The 25,569-nt window shown below is 56.7% G+C and overlaps 1 protein-coding gene across 1 annotated transcript in view; it reads left to right on the forward strand.

Annotated features, from left to right (window-relative positions):
• The window catches only part of LOC146338302 (diacylglycerol kinase delta-like), a 54,465-nt gene that overhangs the window by 25,063 nt on the left and 3,833 nt on the right, over positions 1-25,569 (forward strand). Inside the window, exons 2-28 of the mRNA XM_084813408.1 lie at positions 446-556; positions 1,106-1,186; positions 2,026-2,130; positions 2,743-2,875; positions 3,254-3,360; positions 3,593-3,718; positions 4,917-5,019; positions 7,253-7,415; positions 8,208-8,316; positions 9,020-9,159; positions 9,567-9,648; positions 9,844-9,935; positions 11,188-11,287; positions 11,587-11,833; positions 12,468-12,569; positions 13,316-13,415; positions 14,597-14,704; positions 16,294-16,390; positions 16,790-16,897; positions 17,485-17,598; positions 17,759-17,893; positions 18,402-18,568; positions 18,987-19,107; positions 20,289-20,375; positions 22,753-22,872; positions 23,473-23,596; positions 24,864-24,994. Of these exons, the coding sequence (XP_084669534.1) occupies positions 446-556; positions 1,106-1,186; positions 2,026-2,130; positions 2,743-2,875; positions 3,254-3,360; positions 3,593-3,718; positions 4,917-5,019; positions 7,253-7,415; positions 8,208-8,316; positions 9,020-9,159; positions 9,567-9,648; positions 9,844-9,935; positions 11,188-11,287; positions 11,587-11,833; positions 12,468-12,569; positions 13,316-13,415; positions 14,597-14,704; positions 16,294-16,390; positions 16,790-16,897; positions 17,485-17,598; positions 17,759-17,893; positions 18,402-18,568; positions 18,987-19,107; positions 20,289-20,375; positions 22,753-22,872; positions 23,473-23,596; positions 24,864-24,994 (3,213 nt within the window). The remainder of the gene's footprint in view (positions 1-445; positions 557-1,105; positions 1,187-2,025; positions 2,131-2,742; positions 2,876-3,253; positions 3,361-3,592; positions 3,719-4,916; positions 5,020-7,252; positions 7,416-8,207; positions 8,317-9,019; positions 9,160-9,566; positions 9,649-9,843; positions 9,936-11,187; positions 11,288-11,586; positions 11,834-12,467; positions 12,570-13,315; positions 13,416-14,596; positions 14,705-16,293; positions 16,391-16,789; positions 16,898-17,484; positions 17,599-17,758; positions 17,894-18,401; positions 18,569-18,986; positions 19,108-20,288; positions 20,376-22,752; positions 22,873-23,472; positions 23,597-24,863; positions 24,995-25,569) is intronic.

Raw genomic sequence — 25,569 nt, forward strand, 5'->3', positions numbered from 1 at the left:
ACCTAACTTTGCATTAGAAATCAATCTTTTTCATTATTATTGATCACAAACAGGAGGGGTTGGATCCAGGAACTGCTTTCCATGGACAGAAAGGCCCTGCTCATGGAAGGTGCCTCTTCCTGATTTCTGGGGATCCCCGTTTCCCCTCCCCCTGCATCACAGCTCACCCCAGCAGGGTTCCCCAACCCTCTGTAGCATTTTCAGGGGGCTGCTGAAGTCCCAGTTGCATGTGCTAAATCTGTATCTGACCCAATACGTGAATAAGCACTCTGCCCCTAAAAATGGGATAGGATATGTGCTCCGCTATAAGGGATGAATGTAATACAATCCAGCCCTTAGCGCACAGACTGAGAAAACTCTGCCTGTGGGTTAGGTGAGGTTGGAGGGCACTTGGCTAGAAGGTTCAGCAGTAAAGGGACTGGGGCTTTTCTGGTCTTCTCTGCAGAAGAGTGTGAAAGAGGGGCTCCTCCTGAAGCAGACCAGCTCCTTCCAGAGGTGGAAGAGGAGGTACTTCAAGCTGCGAGGGCGGACGCTCTACTATGCCAAGGACTCCAAGGTAAGGGCTGCCTTTAGTACAGAAAGGGACCTGGAAGGCAGCCAGGCTGAGCCTGGGAGAAGGGCTCCTGTGTCTTCAGGAGATAATTTTGGTAGGTGCTGTATGAAGGCTGTAGTGAAGCTGCTCCTGCTAAAATTCTACTATTTTTGCAACTCTCAGAGGCAACAAAGGTATTAAATTTGGACACCCAGATTTACAGGGCATCAGGCCAAGGAGAGAGACAGGGAACTCAAAATGTGCCATCTCCTGTGGGTGCTGCAGTCACCAGCACATTAAAAAAAAAACCTCTTAAAAATATGCAGAAATCTGCTACAAAAAACTTGGCTCCTGCAGTTAGCAAGGCATTTAAGTTGGCTGGAGTCCACCATTTTCTTGATCTGTGTAACATTCTGCTTCAGAGCAGAAATGTTGAGACGTTAATGTATGAAAGGGCCTGGTTGAGCAGAAGAGGGGGCAGAGGCCTGCCAAGGGGTGGTTGGCTCAAACGTCAAGCAGACCAGGACGTGGCTCCGGCGTGCCATGCTTTGCCTTCTCCCCTCCTCCCTCCAGTCGCTGATCTTTGATGAAGTGGACTTGTCAGATGCAAGTGTAGCAGAAACCAGCACCAAGAACATTAACAACAGCTTCACGGTAGGTAAAGAATTGGCGCCTGGAATTGGCCACCTGGAATTGGCAGGTTTCCCGGTGGGGACGTCTAAGGCCTCCTAAAGATGGACTGTAGTCCCACAAAGTCTCTCTTTGCTTTCTTCATCCTGATAAGCCAGTTCTGGATGAAGGAGGCAAATTTGGGGAGGAACGTAGCTCAGTAGCAGAGCACCTGTTTTGTGTGCAGAAGTTCCCTGGTTCAATCTCTGCCATCCCCAGTTAAACAGTGTCTTGGGTAGCAGGTGATGGAGAAGGTATCCCATCACCTGCCTAAGACCCCAGAGAACTCTTCCTGGTCAACGTAGACAATCCTGGGTTGGATAGCCAAAGTCTGACCTGGAAGAAGGCAGCTTCCTGTGAAGATACCATTTTGCTTGAAGTGGAGGAAGTGGACAGAGAGGAGTTTTTCTCCATTTCTCATAATGCTTGCACTCCAGGGTCACCCAGTGAAATTGATTGGCGGGATATTCAGCCCAGACTGCTCCTCTTCACACTACGCATAATTCATTTGTGGAGCTTACTGCCACAGAAGAGGGAGATAACCGATAGCGCAGAGGCCTTTAAAAGCCATCAGTCCAATTTGTGGAGGAGGTGATGACATCAGTGCCCGTTGCTCAAGTTGGCTGGGTGGAACATCCAGATTCAGATGCAGGCTTACCCCTGAAAGTCATTGGATGGGGTGGCTGGTTGGTGGACACCATGCCTTGTTCGTGGGCTTCCAGGAGACATCTGGTTGACCAGTGTGGGAAATGGATTCTGGGCTAGATGGACCTTGGGTCTGATCCAGCTGCACGGCTCTTCTGCTCATCTTATTCTTCTCTCAGGTGATCACACCATTCCGAAAACTCATCCTGTGTGCAGAGAACCGGAAGGAGATGGAGGACTGGATCGGTGCCCTGAAGTCTGTCCAGAAATGGGAAATCAATGAGGTGGCAGAATGAGTGGTGCCCACTTCGGTGGTGGGTGGTGGTAGCGGTGCAGCCCTTGGCCTCGAGAGAGAGATGCGGAAGGGCTGGGCTGGGCTGGGCTGGGCTGGGGGAGAGACGGTGTCTTCAGAGGGCAGGGGGCCCAGCATTTCCACTCGCCGTTCTTACTCCCAGAACCACTGCTGGACATTCCACTGCTGTGCCACTAATATCAGTGCAGCTTTCCATGCTGTCAGCTGGGGATCAGGATGTGGAAGCCTCGAAGCCAGATCTAGCCCCTGGCTGGCAGCAGCTACAGCCCCTTCTCCCAGTTGCCAGTCCAGGGCAGCAGCGTGTGGAGGAGGAGGCTGCTGTGGCAGCAGGCCGAGCTGGCAGCCCAGTCTGGGGGACAGGCCGCCTTGAACTGGTCCTTCCGCAGACCTCGTTGCTGGCTACCAGGGCCAAAGCAGCCCCTCTAGTTGAGAGGGGAGGACCCTTCCACCAGAAAGGAAAGGCGTTCCCCTCTCGGCCTTTGTCCTGCCAAAGGAGAGAGGCCCTTGCCGCTCGGGGAGTCCTGAATCTGCCTGTGCCGTCACCGGCCTTGTCAACTCCCCCCTCTTTTCTGTGATGTTTCAGGCCTCACAGTTCAACATGGAGCACTTCTCTGGCATGCACAACTGGTACGCTTGCTCCCATGCCCGGCCCACCTTCTGCAACGTCTGCCGGGAAGCCCTCTCTGGAGTGACATCTCATGGCCTCTCCTGTGAAGGTACCTGGCTCCTGCCTGTCAACACTTTCTCCCCTGGGTAGACAAGTGGGAAATGGATTGAAGACGTGAGCCGAGGTGCAGGCTGCGGGGCAGTGGGATGGTGAATCTTTTGGCCTGGTTCTCTCATCCCCCCATGTGGCTTCTGTTCTTGCCTCCGGCATCGGTGGAAAGGCCACTCATGTGGAAAGCCAAGCCCCTTGCTTGCCAGCGGCGGTTCTCTGATCCTTGGGGAGCCTTTGCTAGTGCAGGATCGCACCTCGCCACCAGGAGCTGAGAGCAGGTCATCCCTCTTACCCAGCAGAGCTGCGTTTCTCACTCTCTTGTGTTCTCCTCCTCCCGTCTCGCGGACTCCTGCATGCCGTTTTTTGCCCCACCCAGTTTGCAAGTTCAAAGCCCACAAGCGCTGTGCTGTAAGAGCCACCAACAACTGCAAGTGGACCACGCTGGCCTCCATAGGAAATGACATCGCTGAAGACGAAGATGGGGTAATTCACCAGCCCCCCTCCTCGGAGGCACGTGCGCAGCTGCCAGAGTCTGGGTGCCCTGGCACAGCAGACCCCGCTGCGGGGGCCACGCTTGAGTCTGATGCTAGCAGCAGGGCAGTGTGGCCCTCCTGGGGCACCCCGCCACACCGCTCCGAGGCCTCCTGCGAAGGAGCGGCCAGGCCTGCAGGCACGCAAGCCCTGCTGCCCCCTGAGCGCTACCCTCTCTTCGCAGGTGGCCATGCCCCACCAGTGGCTGGAGGGCAACCTGCCCGTCAGCGCCCGCTGTGCCGTGTGCGACAAGACGTGTGGGAGCGTGCGGAGGCTGCAGGACTGGCGCTGCCTTTGGTGCAAGGCGATTGTAAGAGCCGCTCTTCCGCTCCCCTGCTCTCTTTTCTCCAGTGCTCCCACCTGCGGCCCTGACGGGATCATGGCTCCGGCCCTGCTTGTGGGGAAGGTGCTGGAATCTCCACCGCCTCCCGTGCCAGCAGGAAGGGCACTCTGGTGGATAGTGGCTTCCTTGGAGCATGCAGGGGAGAGTCTGGGCCTGGGTGCGGCACCAGCAGCTCACCCAGGAAGAGCATCTGCTCCCGTTCCAAGACCTGCGGAAGAGAAGGGGGCCATCTCGCACCCCCAGGCCCTGCACTGAGAGGGAAGGACGGCAGAGGCTGCAATGCGGCTGGGTGGGGGAGCAAGGGACAGGAGGGCCCAGGAGGAAACGGAGGGCAGTGGGTGTGCTCTGCTTTCCGGAGATAAATGTTCCCCTGCATTGCCTGAGCCTGCTACATGTTGACACAGCCTTTCCCAACCTGGTACACTCCAGGTCTGTTGGACAACAACTCCCATCACCCTCAGCCAACACACCTGGGAGACATCTGGTTGGGGAAGACTGCATAAAGAACACTTGGGTCCTCCTTTAGTGCACTTCAGTTCATTGGTAAGCAGGCCTCAAAGGAGATGGGAGGCCACAAAGTAGGAAAGCCAGCTTCTGTTGGCCTAACTCCAGTTGGCATGGGGGTAAGCAAGCTTGCCTGGATGTCTCCTCCTCCAGAAGGGAGAATGGTAGAATCTCAGGGCCACATAGGAAAAGGGAGGAGGGGGACTGAAGCGTTTGGCTGTTGGGGGACATTTGTGGAGCATTGACAGTGGCTGGTTGTTTGCCAAGGGACATTACGACGGGCTGAAAACCTTTCCCTTGCTTTGTGCATTTGCTGTTCTGCCTGGTGAAGAGGCCTGTGCAGCTGTGAAGTCTGCACACTCCAGCCAAAACTTGTCCAGGAGAAGACAGTGTTTGTGTCTGCTTTGTGTCTCATAGTATATCATAGACAGGCCATGGGAGATGTTTGCCATGCCAGCAGCCCAACAATCTCTAGGCCCAAATATGGGGCTGCCTCCAGTCCCAGGATCTGCCACCCCCCATGTGATTTGTGCCACCAGCTCCCTAGCAGGGCTGTTGTCTGTGCTGTGGGTGGGCCCAAGCAGGCCCTGTCCTTTCCTGTCCCTCCGCTTCTGGGAGCAGCAGCCTTTGTAACCTCTTCTGTCTCTCCTCTCGCGGTCAGGTCCACAGCTCCTGCAAGGAGCAGCTGGGCAAGAAGTGCCCCCTGGGGCAGTACAAGGTCTCCATCATCCCCCCCATCGCCCTCAACAGCATTGACTCAGACGGTAAGGAGTGAGGGCTGGGAAAGGTGGCCAGGGGCCTCATTCAGCGCTTAGCAGTCTCTTTTTTTTTGGGGGGGGTGTCTTCTGTGATTGTCTGCACCTCCAGTTTTCAAAAAAACTCTATGAAGGCTCTAAGCCAACATTCCCCAACCTGGTGCCCTCCACATGTGTTGGACTACAACTCCTAGCATCCCCCAGCCTGGCTTCCGTGCCTCTTTGGACCAGAGGTGCAGCCCCGCTCAGCCGCTCTGCTGTCTGTCCCTCTGAGGAGTCCTGATTGCACAGCCGTGATGGGAATGCTCGCCGTTTGCCTGGGCACTCTGTATTCTGGGGCTTCCATCGGCTCGCACAGAAAGCTCTGGCAGTGGACGGAGTCAGATCAGGCCTCGGCTGCCCAGTTTCAGCTGCGATGTCACTCAGCACGCCATCTAACTGGCACAGTCCCAGCCTCCCTGGGCAGCTTTTCCCGGGGGGAGGGGCTGAGAAGGAGCCCTTCCCCAGCCCCCTCATGGCCAAGGGGCTCCAGTGCCCTTGCAGCACAGGCTGGGCTGGGGCTCTGGAACCACTTGCCAAGCACAGCAGAGTCCATCTGGCCCTGCCGATAGAGGCATGTTCTCCTGGGCCTCTTGGCTTCTTTGATGTCTTTGCTGCTTCCGGAGCCCTCTGTGTGCACTGCGGGGCGGGGGGATGATACGGGACAGTGGGGGCTTGCCCTAAGAGGCCACGACAGGTGCTGCCTGCAGCAGGGATGAGTTTTGCTTTGAATCACAAAGCCTGACGATCGATTTGAAAAGAGAGCTTGTGGAGTGCGGGGAGGAAACGATGCGGTGGTTATGTCGGGGGGGGGGGAGCTCAAGGAGCTGAGAAGATCTGAGCTGCTGGTGTGGGGGGGCGGGGGGGGGCCTCCTCTGTGGGATGTTTGGTTCTGCCCCCAGCAGTGCAGAACCTGCCAGCTGGCTTTGGTCCGAGCTGAGCTGGGCATTCGGGGGGCTGGCAGAGACGCTCGGCCAGCTCTCGACCCACCATGATGGTGCCCGTCTTGGCTTCGCATTTTGCTCCTGGCCCGATCTCTTCAAAGCGCCTGCTGACCGCAGCCCGCTGAGCCTGGCCTGGCTGTCTTGCCACTCATGCTCTGGAGAGGATCCCCACGTCTCAGGGCAGCTTCCAAGCAGCCTGGCTGCTGCAAGCTTGTTCCTGGCTAGACCTGGGCTGCTGCTGCTCTTCACCTGCCTGAACTGGCCACCCCATTGCACCTCTCAGGACTGTGCATGCCAGAGAATTGTGCCCCTCTCAGTGTGGGTAGGGGCATCTTGGCAATGCCAGGGGAGGAAAAGAGGGCGAAGAGGGAGACGTGATCAGGGTGTACCAAATGACTCATTGCATGGAGAAAGTGGACAGGGAGAGCATCCTTCCCTTCTCTCTAGCACCCAGTGGGGCCACCCAGTGAAGCTGATGGGTGGGAGCTTCAGCCCAGACAGAAGAAAGCCCTCCTCCAGGACGCAGAGTCACAGCCAGTGTACTTGTATGTGGCATTTCTCACAATGCATTGTGCTCAGAGTGGTTCACAAAACAAATGTAATCACCATAATTATATTACAGTTCCTCTAAGACATATCAAAATGTTTTTGATAAAACATTCCAAGAGGCCAGATAACAATATCCAATAACAATAACAACATAGAATCATATTAGACAATTTGCTAAACAGTTCATGTTAAGAAACTTAACAATAAGATACTTCATCAACATCAGAGCCAAGAAAGGAAAGGAAAAACGCAAGGCACTTCAAGCAGCCCACCCTCAAACCACAGAAAGGGAGCCTCCTCCCACCAGGGTCCCCATCCTGAGCAAAGAAAGGAGCCCCTCATCCTCCTCTGGGCAACTTGCTCCGCTCTGTACAGTTATGGACTTCTCTGCTGTAGGAGGTAGTGATGGCCACTGGCGTAGATGGCTTCCCAGCAGCCACTAGCCATGATGGCCTTATGGAACCTCTTTGTACAGAGGCAGTCTATCCAAGAGCTGGATAATGGGGACAAACAACATTCCCTGTTTGTGGGCTCCCTGGAGGCATCTGCTGGCCACTGTGGAGGAACGTGCTGTTGGGCAGGAGGGACCTTGGCTTTGATCCACCAGCGCTTGGTGTACGTGTCTGAGCCCTCCTACCGACTGCTAGAGGAATGGTGGTTTCCAGCCCCGCTGCTCTTGCAGGAACCTCTTTTTCCCTCTGCTGCTCCAGGGTTCTGGAAGGCCACCTGCCCGTCCTCCTGCTCCAGCCCCCTCCTGGCCTTTGTCAACTCTAAGAGTGGGGACAACCAGGGGGTGAAATTCCTGCGCAAGTTCAAGCAGTTCCTCAACCCAGCACAAGTCTTCGACCTGATGAACGGAGGGCCGCACCTGGGGTGAGCCTCCCTTCAGGTCTCCTTGCTCCCCTCGCATGTTCATCACCCTGGGAGCAGAGAGGAGCTGTAGCTCAGTGGTAGAGCCCCTGCTTGCATGGATAAGGCCCCAGGTTCAGTCCCCAGTAGTATCTCCAGGTAGAGGTGGAAGAACCCCTGCCTGAAATCCTGGAGAGCCACTGCTGCCAGTCAGTGTAGGCAATACTGGGCTAGATGGACCCAGGGTCTGACTCAGTATAAGGCTGCTTCTTAAGTTCCTTGGGGAGAGGCCGTAGCTCAGCAGTGGAGCATCTGCTTTGTGTGGAGGAGGCCTGAGGTTCAACCCTCAGCAGCATCTCCAAGTAGGGCTTGGAAAGATGCCTGCTTGAAACCTTGGATTGATGCTGCTGTCTGCCAGTGTTGGCAGTACTGGGCTAGATGGACCCAGGTTAGGTTCAGTGTAAGGCAGCTGCTGATGTTCCATCGGCACTGCAGGTCACTGTCCCCCTTCCTGGCCACTGTTGTCCAGAGAACTCCTTCCACGTGCCTCTCAGATGCCAGTTCCTTGAGCTGGACCCCGGAGTGGGCCGTCTTCGAGGCTGGATGCAGTGGATCTGCCTTAGCGGGGGGGCTCCCACCAGAGGGCCTCCTCTCACAGCTTCAGATCTGCAGGACATCTGTGTGCCGAGAGCACTCCACGTGCCACACCCATGCCCTGTGCCGTGATGATGCACAACCGGAAGTAGCGTCCAAGCAGCAGCCCTCCGCAGATGCTCCTGTCTCTCCTGCCCAGCCTGCCCTTTGTCTTCCCACCAGGCTGCGGCTCTTCCAGAAGTTCTCCACTTTTCGGATCTTGGTGTGCGGGGGCGATGGCAGTGTGGGGTGGGTACTCTCCGAAATTGACTCGCTGGGCTTGCACAAGCAGGTGGGTATCAGCCCTTTCTGTTCCTCTCCCCTCCCCAAGCGTATTCTTTGCCCCTTTTCGGGCTGGAATTGGGTGGTGGCAGCCCCACACGCCGCCCTGGCCAGCAGTACAAGGGTGAGAAGGTCCCGAAGGCCAGAATGGGGAACCCTGAATTCCATGCTCAGGGGGGAATCCATCATGTGATTTGAGCAGGTTGTAAGGTTGAGTGAAACTTTGCCTCCATTTTCAGACTGTTCTCCCTTCTCTCTCTCTCTCTCTCTCTCTCTCTCATACCCTCTGGCACACACTCAGGAAGTAGGGAAGAGGAATAAAGAATCCATGCATGACACCAGGTTGCCATAACAACAGAGTCCGCTTCATCACAGTCCATGAAGGCTTATGCCATGATAAATTTGTTAGCCTTTAAGGTGCCGCAAGGCTCTGTTGTTTTTGCAGCAGCAGACTTGGTCGCCGTAATCTCCTGGTCCTTTGGTTCCCAAGGAGTCTGTGCTGCTTTTGTGCAGCACTGAGACCCGGAGTGTGGTGGTGGCGGTGGGTTGGGGTGGTGGCGGAAGAGTGGGGGCAAGGCTAGGGCAATGGTGTGGCCATGAGTACGGTACAAGGATGGGGAGGCTGCATTTCATGGATCTCGATGGAGTGTGGCAGTTTCCACCGAGCTCTAGCTGTGCCCAACGTGCTGACCGCCCCCTCTTGTTCCTGGCAGTGCCAGCTTGGGGTCCTGCCACTGGGGACTGGGAATGACCTCGCCCGGGTGCTGGGCTGGGGCAGCCTCTGCGACGATGACACGCAGTTGCTGCAGGTCCTGGAGAAGCTGGAGCGAGCCACCACCAAAATGCTGGACAGGTGAGTGCCATGCTGAAGCTGCCGCCAGGCCTGGCCAGGTCAAGAACGGACCTCGTGCTGGTGGCTGGGAGGCGCCTCCAGCCGCCTGCTCCCATGCTGACAAGTCTGAGAAGCTGCACAGCCCCCTCGTAGGTGACGGGGAGACAGTCCACCTCCGGGGATTTCATCTCCCCCTTTCCTACACGGAGGCCAGAGCTTTGCAGGGGGGGTGCAAGAGCCCCGTTTCAGCTCTGCAGGCCTGAAAGGCCTCAGTGGAGGACTTGCACCTGCCTCGGAGCTGCTGGGCACCCTTCCCCAGGGGCCGGGGCAGGCTGGCCATGCGGTGTGGCGTCCTCATCCCTGTGCACGTTCGGGCAGCGTCCGTGTCTGAGTGGTGTGTCCCCTTGACATCTTGTCTTCCCCTGCAGGTGGAGTGTTCTGACCTATGAGGCCCCCAAGCAGTCTCCGCCAGCCATAAAAGAAGAGGAGAACGAGGATTCCAGCCTACAGGTGAGGATGACGTTCGGTCACCCACAAGGCCAACTCTGAGCAGCAGAGGAACGTGGAAGGTGCCAAGGGTGCAGGGAATGTGTCTGCTGCTCTGGTTTTCTTCCTTTGGCGGAGCGGGGAGCAGCACAGCGCGTGCACTGGGCCTGTGGCCTGCTGCTCGGATGCCGTCACTGTACCTTTGTCACCTCTCTGTAGGCTCAGATTTCCCACTATGCTGACTCGGTGGCCTTCCATTTGGCAAAGATCCTGGAGTCCGACAAGCACTCAGTGGTGATTTCCTCAGCAAAGTAAGGGGCTCTGGCTATATCTTTGTGCATTGGTGCGTGCATAAAAATACCCTTGGTGAAGGAACTCAACAGCATCCTTAGGTGCAGGGGAGAACATTCCAGCACGTGGGCTGTCAGTGTGGCATGACAGGCAAACTACCGGCCTCGGCTCTGGGAGACCTGGATTTGAGCCTCACTGTGCCATGGACTTGTCATTATTTATTCATTTCATTTCTATACCGCCCAATAGCCAAAGCTGTCTGGGTGGTTCACAAACTCTGGGCAGTTGTCCTGTGGGCAGATCCTGACTGTAAGAACTTCCTGACTGTAAGAGCAATACGACAATGGAACCAATTCCCTAGGGAGGCGGTGGGCTCTCCCACACTGGAGGCCTTCAAGACGAGGCTGGACAGCCATCTGTCAGGGATGCTCTGACTTGGATTCCTGCATTGAGCAGGGGGTTGGACTCGATGGCCTTGTAGGCCCCTTCCAACCCTGCTATTCTATGATTCTGTGATTGCTCAGCCTCGGTGTCTCATCTCTAAAATGGGCATATTAGTGACTTAGTTCAGACCCTGGAAAGGTTGTTCAAGCGTCTTGTAGATGCAGGTGTGAGTAGGTTGCAGTTAGCTCCGCAGCCTTTTGCAAGTAGCTGATATATGGGCAGCTTTGGAAGACGGACAGCCGCAGCCTACTGTGTTCTCGGCCTTGTTGCAGAACTCCTTGATGGCCCGTCCATTCTCCTCCCTGTTGGAACAGATGGGACTTCATCTGCTTTTCACTTCTGGGCTATCTCACAGATTAAGATTATTCCACCCCCCGACTAAGGGGTGGAATGTAAATTGTATGTTTAAGATCCCATTGTGGGCAGTTTCCAACAATTAAAACTATATGCAGAAAGAGATAAAAATTAATACATGATAGAATATTTGCACTAGAAATAAGTGTGATATAGATGTTGTTGACGTTAAAAAATGTAAAGAAAGACTAGATATAGATATATGACATGACAGGGAGCGGGTGGAGAGCGTTGTGAATGTGCGTGTTGGTGGCTGCCAGCTCCCTTTTTAAGCCTGGGACATCAGGATGGATGGAAACGTTGGTGCTTCTGTGGCTCTTGTGGTGGCGTGTGGCTGGGCTCCAATCTCTCGCAGCTGGAGGGGCTTTCCAGGCCTGCACGTTGCACGTGTTTGTGGAAAGAACGAGGGGGTGGTTTCAGTGGGCTGTGGAGGGATGGGTCAGAAGATGCTCCTTCAACTTCCCTCCCTCTCAGGTTCCTGTGCGGGACGGTGAATGACTTTGTGGCTGACGTTGGCAAAGCCTACGAGCGGACAGCCGACAACAAGCAGGAGGCTGACACCATGGCTCGGAAGGCGAGTGGGAGCACAGCTCCGCTGATGGTGCGGCCAGCGTTCCGGGCCGACGGCAGGGCTGCAGAGGGGGCGATGGTTCCCTTCTGGGCACAAGAGTAGAGTCTCTGATGCTCTCGAGCTGCAGCATGTGGGGCCAGGGTGGCCTCTCGAGGAGGGCGCTTGTGACCCCTTATTTGTTCCTAACCTCAAAGGCCATGGATTGCTGGAATAAGGTCTCTCCGGCATGCCCCAGCCTCGCTCGCGCCCTCACGCTGGCCCTCCCTCCCTTCCTCCCTCCCTTCCTCCCTCTCTCCTCCCAGTGCGCCATGCTGAACGAGAAACTGGACTCGCTGGTTCGTGAGCTCAGTGCCGAGTCGCAGGCCATTGTGGTCCCTGAAGGCTCCTCTCTGGCCGCCTTGCCCAGCCCCGACGCCCCGGAGGGCAGACAAGAGGGACCTTCCCACCCCAACTCAGTGCCCCGGATCTTCAAGTCCAAGGAGCAGCTCATGCTGAGAGCCAACAGCCTGAAGAAGGCTCTGCGGCAGATCATTGAGCAGGCCGAGAAAGGTGACCAGCCAGGCTCCCGCAGGACCCTTGGCAGCTGCCCTCTGTGGGGCCAGGGCCTGGGTCCCTCTAGCCCAATGCTGTCGACACTGACTGGCTGCCGTGGCCCTCAGGGCTCCAGGCAGGAGTTTTCCCAGCCCTGCCTGGAGATGCTGCCTGGGGTTGACTGGGGACCTTCTGTGCGCAACGTGGGGGCTCTGCCGCTGAGCCAGGGGCCCTGCCCCCACCCCCGGCCTGGAAGTAATAGCCTGGAGAAGCCCGCAGTTGAGAGTGCTGGTGGAGGCCCTGCTGTTGGACGTTGGGCGGAGGTGACCTGGGAGGGGGCCTCCTCTGCTGTGGCACCGGATTCTGAGTGGCTTGCCTGGTGCCTGCCTTGCTGAGCCACATGTATCACACCAAGCCCACCGGATTTGGCCAGGCTGTTAATGCTACTTCTGGGGTTTTAGTCGGCTGTTGGTTTTAACTGTTGCCTTCAAGTTTTTATTGTAGGCATCAGTAGTTTCAGTCTCGATTTTTTTTAAAAAAAGTTTTATCTATGGATGGTGTCAGCTACCCTGAAGTCCACTGCAATTGCAAGGCAGAGTATACACTTTGCAAAAATAAATCCCTTGCCTGTTCGCTGCCTCCTTCCATACAGCTGTGGATGAGCAGAACAAACAGACCCAGGCCTACCGGAGTCTGTCTCTGGCCAGCAAGAAGGACAGCAACGAGGACTTTAACAAGGAGACGGAAAAGCTTAGTAAGGCTGCCGCTAGCGTGGCTCTGGGGGTCAGGGGAGAGGAGGGGAAAGTGCCAGAGAGGCCTCCGGGGCTGATGGGGGAGGAGTGGGCAGCCACAGAGCAGGCAGGCAGGCTTTGGGGCGATGTCTCCGTGGGAGGGAAGCCTCCCTGGGGGGTCTTGGTGACTGTCAGTGTCGGCCACCAGTGCAATACCAGATGCGGCGGTCTTGTCATCCCGTCCCCCCGTTGCCGATCCACAGTGGAACAGCCGGGGGGACACGCTCTGGGCATCACTTTTAGCAAAGTTTTGGGTTTCCAGGGTCTCCTCCAGCATCACCTGAAGTCAGCCCCTTGCCGACATGTCCTTTGGCCCAGTATCTTCCTTGGGTCCTTTTCTGCCCCGGGACCTGAGGACCAAGTAGGCGCTGCTGTCGCAGTCACACTGTGGCATCAGTTTGACAGCCCCAGGAATGGCCTAGTGAGGCGCCTACTTCCTCTGGATCAGAGCTGATCTGCTGCCAGCCAGTGCCTGGATGGGCCCGTATCTGGGTGCTCCGTTCGAACACTTTGGAGAAATGGCAGGATGACAACATGGTGCTTTCAGAGATGTGGATGACGGCTTTGCTGTGCAAATGGGGGCCCCTTCCCTGGTTACCTCTCCTCAGCTACTGTGGCAGAGTGTGGCTGGTGCCCGTGTGGCTTGTGGGGAGCGGGACCTGCAGCTGGGTGTCTCGAGACTTGACAGCTATCCGGCTTCCCCCCCTAGAGTCCCGTCGGGACACGGTCATCTCCACCACGTCCTCCATCATCCTGGACAGATCCGAGAGCTTCAGCACAGTCCACTTTACAGAGGACCCAGGAGCCGTGTGAGTCTGCACAGTGCCTTGGCCTCTCTGGGTGTGACCTGCCTCTGCCATGGCCACTTGGAAAAGGGGGGAGGGGGCGATGCACTTCACGGGGCTGGGGCGGGAGGTGGCGCAAGAGTGGTGAAGTTCTTTCACACGCCAGAGGAGCCATACAAATGGTAGATTAAAAGGAACTCTATGAACATGCTTATAGGACTTCTTATTAATAATCATTAATTAATTATTGATGATTGGTGATTAATATTATTAATCTTTTTTAAGCAAATATCTGTCCTGCCTTTCCATCTCATAGTTGCCCAAGGCAGCAAACAATGTAAATCTAAAAGAACAGTGAATGCAAATAAAAATGAACACATTAAAACGGATGCTCACACAATTAAATCAAGGCTAAAACACAGACAGGAAGGCAGATAAAACTTAGGTAAGACCAATCAGTTAAATAAATGCTTACTAGAATGTGTAGGTCTTAAGAAGGAGGTGAAAAACTCACCAAGAAGGGGCCAGAATGGATCTCCTGGAGCAGGACATTATTAGTAGTAATTTTAGGGAGTGAAGTTGCCCAGCCAAAGGAATCCTGTTTTATCCCATTCTGTTTGGTTTGCCTCTTAAACTGCTCCACATGGGTCACAATCAGCTTGCGATGTTTGCACAAGTTGGAGAACCCCTTGGAGCATGTGGGAGGCAGAGCAGGCCTGGGACACTTCAGCTCTGCACCTCATGTGGTCAGGAGCGCATGACTGGCCAGTCTCCCTTCTGGCTGGACTCTTGTAACAGATGGTCCTCAGCTGGGGTAGGAGGCCTTCAATGGTTTTCGCCCAGTTCTAGCAACCTTGAAGTGCCTGGCGTGTTCCATTGCCATCCTGCAATGGGATGGGTACACATGGATATGGAAACCAGTCAGCGCTGCAGGTAATTTTAGCGTGCCTTTGGAGACCTAGAAATGGCACCACCCGCAACCAATCAGATGTGGGCATGACTCTACTGTCATCCAGCCAAAAGCACTCTTCCGCCATACCCTGCCCCTGGAACTGGTGTTCAAAAGCCATTTGCTAGCTTTTTGTGGTGCTTGGAGGGTGTTTGAGATAACAAGACAGGCATTTTGTATTCTGACAGCATTTTGCTGGTTCTGCTTCATTGGTTGCTTCTGAACGATTTCCTTTCCCTCCATCTGCTGGTTTCAGACAATTCTCCGAAAGATGCGTCATGAACAATTATTTTGGCATCGGCCTGGATGCGAAGATCTCTCTGGAATTCAACAACAAGAGGGATGAACATCCCAAAAAATGCAGGTATGTGACAAATTCCTCACCACCTGCACAAAAACGGAGGACCAAGGCTTGTGGCACAGAGGTGCACTGCACACTGCTAGTTCATGAGGCTGCTCGTCCTGGCTTCCATCGAGGCCAGAAGCACCAGCTGGCACACACCTTGGCAGTGATGGCAGCAGGAAAAACAGAAATGCCACTTAAAAGCCATTTGGTGTGATCTCCCATCCTCCCACGTTCACACACAACATAATCACATTCGCAAACTGATTAAGAAACTTCTTCCCCTTTGCAACCATTTCCTCTGCAGCACTGCAAAATTTCCACTGACCCAGAATGTCGGTGGTTTTTGCAGTACGTCTGGCCCAAGGACTCCTGTTCTCTTCTTGTGGCACCGGCTCCGGATGGAGTGGGTTATGCTCGCTGTTGATGTGCACTGCAGATGGAGGCCCCTGCCTTCGGGCATGGGCATGGGTGGAGTCTCCAGTCAGAATGGGCAAGTGGGACAAGGTCTCGTGTTCCCTGACCGGTGGGGAGGAACTACTGTGGCAACCTTCCAGCACGCAAATGTGTCAGGGCACAACAAGCAGAGAAGGTGGAGCTGCTCACACTTTCCCCGCTCATCTTCAGATGCAAAATCTTGGTGCAGAGCCTGTGCTTTCACAGCAAGGGTGTCGAGGCCAAGGTCTGCACTCCATTTCGGAGACGCTCTCAGAGGCTGCGTTCCAGCGGGGGGTGGAGCCAAAGGCAAAAATGCAAAAAATACTGGCATGTTTTAGCTTAACACTCTGCCAGTAACTCAGCCTTGGGAGAGGCATTTCAACCTTTTAGCATGGGGGGAGGAACTGCACAGATGCTGGGCCAGGGGGGCAGGGGCCACCTTGGGAAACCTGGAGGGCCAGACTGGGACCTCAGGTGAGTAGGATGCAGCCTCTGGGGCTGAGCTGACCCACTGCTGCTTCAGAGTTGGCCTGGTCCAACGGAGCCTTGTGCGTTCTGACGCTCCAGCACACAGCTAGGGATGGATGCGGCAGTTCCGCCTCTCCGCAATGCCCTTCATTTAAGGGCTCTGCAAGTGCTCATTAAGTGAGCCTCCCAAGGGTGCCCTCAGGGAGCCAGGGAGTCCTGCTCCAGTGCCTGATCAGGCCACCCAGGGCCATCGCAGCAGGAGCTGTGCCTGGATAGCAATCTGGAACAAGCGCGCACCAGAAACGGAGCTGTAGGCTCCACGAGTCTTTGGGAGCTCTGGGAGAGAGCCTAATCGTGCTACTTAATTATCCTTAATTGCATGCCATCGAAAGGCTCTAATAAGGCATGAAGGAGACGGCTGATTGTTTTGGTCTCAAGGAGAGGCGATTATCCGGCTGCTCCACGGTGGGAGGGTGCAAAACCGTGGTTGGGACGAAGAAGGGCCGGCCAGGAGTAGGTTGCGTCCAACAGACTGGTCCTCAGTCTGGTCCGTTCTGCAGAATAATATCCAGGAAGGACCACACAGGCTAATGGTGCACACGCTGCGCATGGCCTGTGCACCTTGGATGTGGTTGGAAACAGGTGCTGCGTTGCTCTGGGAGGAAGAGGAGCTGTGAGTGTCTCTCCCTCTGTCCTCTTTGCAGCAGCCGCACAAAGAACATGATGTGGTATGGAGTTCTGGGAACGAAGGAGCTGCTCCAGAGGACCTACAAGAACCTGGAGCAACGGGTCCAGCTTGAGGTAGCTGCTAGCAAAAGCCTTTGGGCAGAGGGAATGAGGGATGAGTCACAAGCACCGGATCTCTCTTGATCTAAAGCAGTGCAGCTCCATTGCCCAAGCGTACAAATTTCTTTCTTTCTTAAAAGTAAGCTAGCAGGATAAGAGACAAGGAGCCTCTGCATGATTTGGGGAATCTCTGAGAGTGCCTGGGCCACCAGAGGTGGCCTCGGCAGTGTGGCGCTTGGGTCAGTCCTCGCTCTCTCTGCCTCTCAAAAAGTTGTGTGCTGTGCCACGAGAATATGTCAGGCGTGAGTGTGTCTACCCTTGCAGCCAAGGCCTTTGTGGTGCCAGCTTGGGGGCTCTGGGAGGGAGATGCCCTGGCTGCGGGTGCCCTAAGCTCCCTCTCTTGCTTCCTTCCAGTGTGATGGGGTGCCCATTTCCTTGCCCAGCCTGCAGGGCATTGCTGTGCTCAACATTCCGAGCTACGCAGGAGGCATCAACTTTTGGGGAGGCACCAAGGAGGATAATGTGAGTTTGCCTGGGGCTTCCTTTGGCCCGAGTCACTGCACCCTCTCTTTTTTTCTTGCTCCTTCTGCTGCTGCTTAAGGGCAATGGGACTCCCTTTTCTTATGCACCACACCTCCCTTTCATTTGTCTGGTGGGGGCAGGGGAGGATTGGAACCCCATGAGTGGGCTTTGGCCCTGTCTCTTCTGACTTCCTTAGTGGGACTGTTAAAGCATTTTAGTATTTTAGCTTCCTAGTCTTTTAGCTTTGGTGTTTTAAATCTGAATTTCAAATATATGCATTGCTGCTAGGTTTTATTCTGCTTGCATTGTTATATTGTGGTTTTAAGCTTTTATATTTTATATTGTTTTATCCTGCACTTTTGGGGTTTAATTTTCGTGAACCGCCCAGAGAGCTTCGGCTATTGGATGGTATAGAAGTGAAATGGATGGATGGATGGATGGATGGATGGGTGGGTGGGTGGGTGGGTGGGTGGGTGGATGGGGGAAATCTCTCAACACAGAGGGAGAACTCACATACGCACGACTTAGGGAAGCCCTTCCAGATCTCCGCTTGAGACATGTGTAAGTCTGTGCCTTTTCCCTTCCAGAATTTTGGGGCTCCCTCATTTGATGACAAGAAGCTCGAGGTGGTTGCCGTCTTTGGCAGCATCCAGATGGCGGTGTCACGGGTCATCAATTTGCAGCATCACCGTATCGCCCAGGTAAGGGCAGGGCCCAAATTTTGCCTGCCTGGCTTGAGCCTCCCAAAATCTGTCCATGAGATGGGGACCCGTTTCAACTCAGATGGGCTGAAGCTAAGGAAGGGTTGAGTTCTGTTTGTTTCTGGATGTCTTTCATCACCCCATTGGGTCTGCCCACCAGTGCCGGATGGTAAAGATCACGATTCGGGGAGATGAAGGAGTCCCGGTGCAGGTGGATGGGGAAGCCTGGATCCAGCCCCCAGGCATGATCAAAATCCAGCACAAGAACCGCGCTCAGATGCTGACAAGAGACCGGGTGAGACCCACGACCTGCTAACCTGGGGGTTTCTTCCATAGCATGAAAGCCTGTTTTCAGCTGAGTTGTTTATGGAGGATTGCTAGCATTAGCATGTTTGCAGACTGGCAGCAGCCCCCGGTAGCAGGGGTGGGGGGTTACAAACAGAACCATCATGGCCTCTTTGGCTGCCATCGGCTCAGCTGCTCTGAGGTCAGTGTGCAAAGAGTGAATGGGGGAAGAGAGGCTCCACAAGCAACTTAGGAAAATTGAGCTGGGCATCATAGGCTTTCAGATGGTGCGAATCAATGTTGGTGCGAATCAGTGGACTGGTGCTCTCCTGTGAGCCTCTCACCAATCTTCTGTGCTGTGCCCCAGAAGAGCCCTGGGGGAGGAGTGGGCTCTCTCCTGTGTTCATGCCTTCAGTTTCTTGGAGGTGAGTATTGCTGGAGGTGCAGAGGTGAGCCCCCTGGCTGTTGCTGTGCCTGCTCCTGGGGGAGACAGTCACAGCCACCATGTGTCCTTGCAGGCTTTTGAGAGCACCCTGAAATCGTGGGAGGACAAGCAGAAGGGGGAAGGCTACCGAGCCACATCCCGCCCCCGCCTCAGCTCCCAGCAGTCCATGGAGTACTTGACGGACGAAGAGTACAGCCAGATGCAGCAGCTGGCCCAAGCCACGGAAACCCTCATTGGCAGGTGCCAACGGTGCCCCCCCCCCCGTGGAGGGGCTTGAGAGGCCACCAAGGCTGCCTGCGGAAGCGCCCCAGCAGGGCTCCCGGGCCCCCTGCGCCGCAGCCCTGCTCAGGTGCCTGGCCAGCAGTGCCCCCTCGTGGCAGCTGGGGGGAAAGCAGGCCAGGGGACGCTCCCCGTGGCAAGGCACGAGCCAGCAGGCGCCAACGGACGGGACGTCCGGTTTCTGTTCATCTGTGGTCTTGCTGGGCACGGAGGGGCAGTGTTGCAGCGGAGCCTTCTGCCCTGCAGCCATCGGGGATGGCTCAGTGGAGAAGTCGCTTGTTCAGCAGAGGGGCAAAGTGGCCAGCTGCCAGAAAGCTCACTGCACTGCGGCAGTCAGGTTGCAGGGGACTTGACGGGCCCGTCCGCTGCTCCACTGCAGGATCCGTGAGGCTGCCAAGACACACAGAGCCATCGAACAGGAGCTGGCACACGCCGTGAACGGCAGCTCCCTGGCGCTGAGCGAGGCCCTGCCTGGCAAGAGCAGCAGTGGCGGCCTGGAGGTGAGAGGCGGCGCCGTCTTGGGACGGCTTCCAGGGTCGGGGTTCAGGGATGGCTGATGGAGCGGAACCTCGGGGCGTCCATGTTGTGAGGAAGCATCTCTGTGCTCCTTCGCTGTTGGATGATGTCCTGGGCAGTGGGAGCTCAGCCAGGAGGATCTCTGCAGGGGTGGCAGGCATTCCTTATCATGCACCGGTGGCCCTGAGTGGGTAGCTTTCGGGGAGCTGGCGTGCTGCAGGCTGTGCATGCCCAGGGAGCTGCCTTCTGCTGGCAGCAGCAGCTCTCTGGGGTTTCAAGCAGGACTTTTCCCTTCCCTACCTGGAGATGCTGCCAGGGATTGAACTTGGGACCTTTGGCACGCAGAGTGGGGCTTGGCCAATGAGCTACAGCCCTCCTTACAGACTCTGCTCAGTGGGGCACCGATGGGGCCTGGTGGGCTCACCACTGTCATGCTTCAGCCAAGCGCATCAGGCCACGAACACAACTAGCCAGGGCCTCTGCTGTACCTTGCCGGGGAAGGGTGCCTGCGCTGAGCAAGCTGTCTTTCAGGGCAGCTGGTCCGCTCGTATGACCGAGGAACCTGGAATGTTTAGAGCAGCCTGTGCTGGACTACAGCTGCCAGCGTCCCTAGCCAGCATGCCCAGTGCCATGCTGGCTGCTGATGGGAGCTGTGGCCCAGACATCTGAAGGGCAGCTGGCTGAGGAAGCCTGCTTCAGGAACAGCCCCCTGGCCTCCAGCCCGGGAGTCACGCGAGTTCCAGCAGCACGCCCTCCCCCTCCAGCACATAAGACCATCAGACGCTGCCATAGCCTGAGTCCGATCCCCGCTTGGCCCACCTAGCCCAGTGCCGGCAGCGCTGGCGCAGCGGCAGCTCTCCCACCAGGGTTCAGGCAGGATTCCTGCCTAGCCCTCCCTGGAGGCGCTGCCGGGGCGCATCCTCCTCTTGCTGCTACAGTCCCATTCCGCGAGGGCCGTGTCGTGATCCGGGAGGCCGGAGTGGGAGTGGGAGTGGAGGCCCTGCTACCCCATGAGCGCCGCTGGCCGGCAGCCTCTCCTCCTGCAGTCTCTTGCTGGTTCCAGCCACTGCTTAGGCAAGCTTTGTGCCATTGTTGCTAACAGCTTGTTTTCTCTTGGCTTCTCCCCCCTCTGGGTGTGTCTCTCTCGCCTGCCCGATCTCTTCAGTTTCTGAGCAGGAGCACAGCTGTGGAAGTGTCAGTTAGCGTGAAGGCCCTTTACACCGAAACCCGAGCTTTTTTGGAAGGCAAATTGGTGAGTGCAGGGCCAGGCTGGCACCGGTTCCCCTTCCGGCAGATGAAGGGCGGCTCAGGTGGCCCTTCCCCTCTCCTTCCGCTCCGCTGGGCAAGGCCAGTCTGTTCCCAGGCAGGAGCCGTGGTGGGATGGAGGGTGACTTGGCTTCCTCTGCTTTTCCCACGGAAGCCACGGGCTGCAGTAACGTGAGGGAGGGGCTTGCGGCGGAGGGTTAGGCTCCTCTGGAGGACACGTGTCAGGGAGGGGAGCAGAGCTTTAGTTTACCAGGCCCCATCTGTGCTCCGTCGGGACTTGAGAACCTGATGGCTCTCCCAATAGGTTGGGGGTGGGCAACCTTTTTGAAGTCAGGGGCCACATAGCAGCCATGGGTGGGGTCAGAGCCAAAAGTGGATGAGGGCATCCCTTTTCTCACTCTCTCTTTGCCAGCCCTTCCTCATCCATCCATCCATCCATCCATCCATCCATCCATCCAGCTATTCTTTCTCTCATGCATCCCCCCCCACGCGCGCACACCATCCATCACACACATGCACACACCCATTCATCCATCTTCCATTAGTTCCTTCTTCCATTCATTCCTTTTGTTGCTCTTGAAACACACAAGCAGCTGTTTCCGCATCCCTACCCCTGGCCCCCTTCTGCTGCTCCACGCACTTCTGTGTCTCTCTCAGGCAGAGTGAGAATGGGGCAGTCAGGTGCACACACAGAGGCCTGGCCAGAAGAGTGCCGGGGGGAGTGCCAAGAAGACCCTTTGACCTGGTGTGCACGTCACAGTGGCAAACCGTGGTTAATTCATAGAATCATAGAATAGTAGGGTTGGAAGGGGCCTACAAGGCCATCGAGTCCAACCCCCTGCTAATAGCAGGAATCCAAGTCAGAGCATCCCTGACAAATGGCTGTCCAGCCTCGTCTTAAAGGCCTCCAGTGTGGGAGAGCCCACCACCTCCCCAGGTAATTGGTTCCATTGCCGTATTGCTCTGACACTCAGGAAGTTTTTCCTGATGTTCAGCCGGAATCTGGCTTCCTGTAACTTGAGCCCATTATTCCGTGTCCTGCACTCTGGGATGATCAAGAAGAGATCCTGGCCTTCTTCTCTGTGACAACCTTTCAAGTACTTGAAGAATTAACCCATGATTTGCGGGGATGGGTGGGGTGTGCAAGATGTTCCTTGTTTCAATAAACAACCTATGAACACCCCATTTATAGGTTGTTAGTGTGATGTCAGAACCCAGACACTCTGGGTTCTTCATGGGTTAAACAACCCAGAGTTAAGCCAAGAATGGGGCATTTGTATGTTGTTTAAGGAAACTAGAAGTGGCTTGCATGCTCCATGCATCCCTGCAAATCCTGGGTTAATTAACCCAAGACTTGCCACTGTTACGTGCGAACAGGCCCTCTATCTGGCCCACTCTGTGGTGAGCAGGAAGACAGGCGATTCCGACCCTCTGGGCATGGCTGTGTTTTGTGGTGGGGGAAAATTGGAGGCAGCAGCGGGCATATGGGGAGAGCTTTTGGGGGCAGAGCAAGCATTGGCAGGGCACACAGGAGAACCCTGCAAGGGGTCGCACATGTCCTGTGGGCTGCACACCTGTGCCATAGATAGATGTCAGCCCGCTTCCTTTTCTCTTTCCTCTCACTGAGCTTCAGCATCATCAAAACTCTACAGGCCACCAGTGGTCTTCAGAGTGAGCACATGATCCACATGAGCTGCCCACCTGGGCAGCCGACAGCTGTGCCCCCACAGTGCCAGAATGCCCAGGTTTTGCAACATGGGAAGCTGCCTTCCGCTGGCTGCCCATGATGGGCCTTGGGCCGAAAGAGCCCCCCCCCCCCCGCCCACCGCTGCCTGATCCCTTAAGCGAGGGTGGAACCCGGGGCTTCTGCGAGCAAAGCAGTCGCCCCAGCCTGCCTTTTCGGCCGGGAGCAGCTCATTTTGCACGCACTCCCGGTCGGAGATGGGGAGCGTCCCTTCCCCGCGCCTGCCAGGCTCTGCCCACCGTGGTGCAGGCCTGGGCAAAGCACCCTTGCCCTTAGACATGGCGCCCGGCATCGTTTGGCCGCGAGTCCTGCACAGGAAGGCCCAGCTGTGTGCCGGGCCAAGTCCTGGGTCCTTCTGGCTCAGCAGGGCCTGCCCTGGCTGGCAGCAGTGGCTCTCCGGGGCTTTGGGAGCGGTCTTTGCCCACCCGACCCGGGGCTGCCGCCGGGGACGGAGCCTGGGAGCTTCTGCGTGCCAGGCAGGGGCTCCGCCACTGAGCCACGGCCCTTCCTCAGGACAGGGGGCTCCCCGGACTCCCCAAAGCCGCCACAGACCTCCTTTGCAACCACTCAGCCCGGACCCCAGGCCTTCGGGGGGATTTCTAATCCATCTCTCTGACAGCAGTTGGACTCCCCGCAGCAAGAGGAAGGTCTTCAGCACGCCCTGTGCGCTGTCAGCCGAGAACTGCAGAAGCTCTCCGATATCCACTGGATGGCGCCAGTCATCAACTCTGCTGAGGAGGTGGGCGCCCCGTGGAGGCAGGACCCTGCTCCCAAGCAGACGGGCGGGGAGAGATGCCGAGCCAGGGAGGGGGCTGCATTTCTCCCCACTGACGAGGGTTTCATTGGGAAAGTCACGAGAGGTGGTGAAATGTCGCCCTGCTTTCAAAGGAGGAAGGCGGGGGAGCCGGGTTTAAGGGCTGAAGGGAATGGAATAACAGGCCAGATGGCTTCGTCAACTCTGGGAAGTTTGCAGAGTCAGACGGAGGAGAGGGGCAAACTATACCTGCCCATCGCTGCTTTTATGTGGGATGACACAGGAACCTCGGAAGCTGCCTCAGACTGAGTCACAGCCCTGGCCCATCTAGCCCAGTATTGCTGACACTGACTGGCAGCAGCAGCTCTCTGGGTTTTCAGGCAGGATTTCTTCCAGCCCTTCCTGGAGATGCTGGGAATCAAACCTGGGGCCTTCTGCATGCCAAGCAGGGGCTGTACCACTGAGCTAGGGGCCCAGCCCTAGAAGGAAGGAGCCAAGCCTGTCAGAGGCAGGCAGCGAGCAAAGAATGGCTGAGGCTTCCTCCAGCTGCCCAGTTCTCCAAGCTGTCTGGCTCCTTCGCCACAGGGCATGAGCCAGGAGACCTCCGGGAGCAGCAACAAGGGCAGCCTGAAGTTGCGGATCAACCTTGCTAAGCCCAGGAAGGAGAAGGAGAAGCTCCAGAAGCAGAGGTCCAGCGGTGTCACCCCAGGTACGGGTTGCCCCAGGGCAGCCCTGCTGGCCCCGCCTTGCACAGGGAGGCCTCTGAGTGGGCTGGGAGCATCTGCGGCTTCTCTGCATGATAATAAAGGGGGGGGGAGCCCCAGATTGAAACGGCCTTCTGGACCATCAGTCACAGCAATTAGGGCACGGCTGCTCATTATCTCTCTGATCCCCACAGCCACTTGCCAAGGGCAGCTTCCTCTCTCACAAGGAAGTTGGGGAAAGGGGAGGCAGGGCCAGCTGAGGCGCCCAGCAGGCCAGAAGTGGCCCACGGGCTTCAGGTTCAACACCTATGCTGAAAACAGTAGGCAGCTTGGGTAACTCACGAATAGGGCAAATGCAAACTTCTGCCCATAAGAAGGAAGAGCCAAGACCCGCAAGTGCAGGCGGTGGTGCAGCTACAGATGGGCCACCCTTCTCCCTGCGCTCGCCGAGGCTGCACAGCACCACCTGGCGGCAGTGCCCCAGGCTCTGTGGCAGCAGACGCTGTGGCCATGGCTGTCGGGCCACGTGCAGCTGCAGCCTCTGCAGGGTTGCAAGGGAATGTGGGGCACCTCTGGGCCTTCCAGCTGATGCAGGGCACCTGCGGGGAAAATCGGTCCCCGAGCGAACACTTGTGTTGCGTTGCGTTGCGCCGCGCCGCGCCGTGAGGCCCTCGTGGATGGCAGGCAGCAGCGTGGTGCTGGGGGGGACAGGGCCAACCTCATCCCGCCAGGAAGCCCTAGATCAGCCTTCCCTAACCTGGTGCCCGCTGGATGTTTTGGCCTTCAACTTCCATCAGCCCAGCCAGCACGACGGTTGGTCAGGAATGCTGGGGTTGTAGGCCGAGACATCTGGAAGGCTGCCTCAGTCTCTCTGAGGACCCGGCCCTCTTCTAGTGTGCTTCATGGGAAGTGATTCCCCATGGCTAGAGGGCAGGAACAGGAAGTGCTGCTGCTCCCTCGTGGGGGGGAGTTTGTGTTCAGGGAACCCCCCATCTCGCTGCTGTCTGGGCATCCAGGTCCTGGCAGTGAAGGGCAGTGGGGAGGCTGCTGGCCTGGCTTCCTTGGCCAAGCAACGTGGGATGCCTGCACGTACCTCTGGGGCCCTGGGTGCCCGCCCTGCCGCCCCTCCCCGCCCTGCCTGCACTCCCCAGCCTGGCCACCCCTGCTGGCTACAGCTCTTCGCGCCCGCCGCCCGCATGGCTTCTGCTTGGTGCTGCTGCTTGTCCTCCCGGCCCTGAATTGACCGTCTCTTGATTGTTCCCTTTTTGCCAGTGGACAACTGGGGCCCTGAGGAAGTGGCGGCTTGGCTGGAGGCGCTTGATTTAGGGGAATACAAAGAGATTTTTATGCGCCACGACATCCAGGGCTCTGAGCTGATCTTGCTGGAGAGAAGAGACTTGAAGGTACTCACCTGGCTCCTGCTCCCTGGCCAGTCCGGCCCAGGCTCCCTGCTCAAAGGGGGGAAAGCGTGGCTGCCGGTTGCATGAAGGGGAGGGGCGTTTGCATGGTGCATGGCGTTGCCAAGCCATGCTGCTTGCGCAGGCGCTGTCTCTCGTGTGCCTACTCTGCTTTTTCCCTGCCGTGCAAGGGGGAGGAATTGGGAACCTGCATCATTGGGGCCGAACCCCTTTGCTTTGCCCCTCCTTGCCTGGCTTCCCTCACATCAGAGGGTCCTGCCGGCTGGCTTTCTTGCACCCACCGCTGCCATTCCTTCCCCTGGGTCAGTGCTCCTGTCGGAGTTCAGTGATACAAGAGCACCACCTGCTGACAGAGAAATAACCACGCAGTGTCCTCCAGCCCTTTAGTGGCACCCATTTCCCTCTAGTGCACTTTGGGCTAAGCCATGCAGGATGCAAGGTCAACGTGGACATGGAGACGTGTCTGTACCAGGACTATAACTGCTGAGCTGCCAGGAAAACACAGCTGGGCCTGTCGAAAGGTGGCCCTCTGCGGTTGTCCCCTGACTACCTTCTCCTCT

The sequence above is a fragment of the Heloderma suspectum genome, chromosome 9 (genome assembly GCF_057233095.1).
Source record: "Heloderma suspectum isolate Gila_16-S chromosome 9, 16-S_ref, whole genome shotgun sequence".
In the NCBI taxonomy this organism is placed as follows: Eukaryota; Metazoa; Chordata; class Lepidosauria; order Squamata; family Helodermatidae; genus Heloderma; species Heloderma suspectum.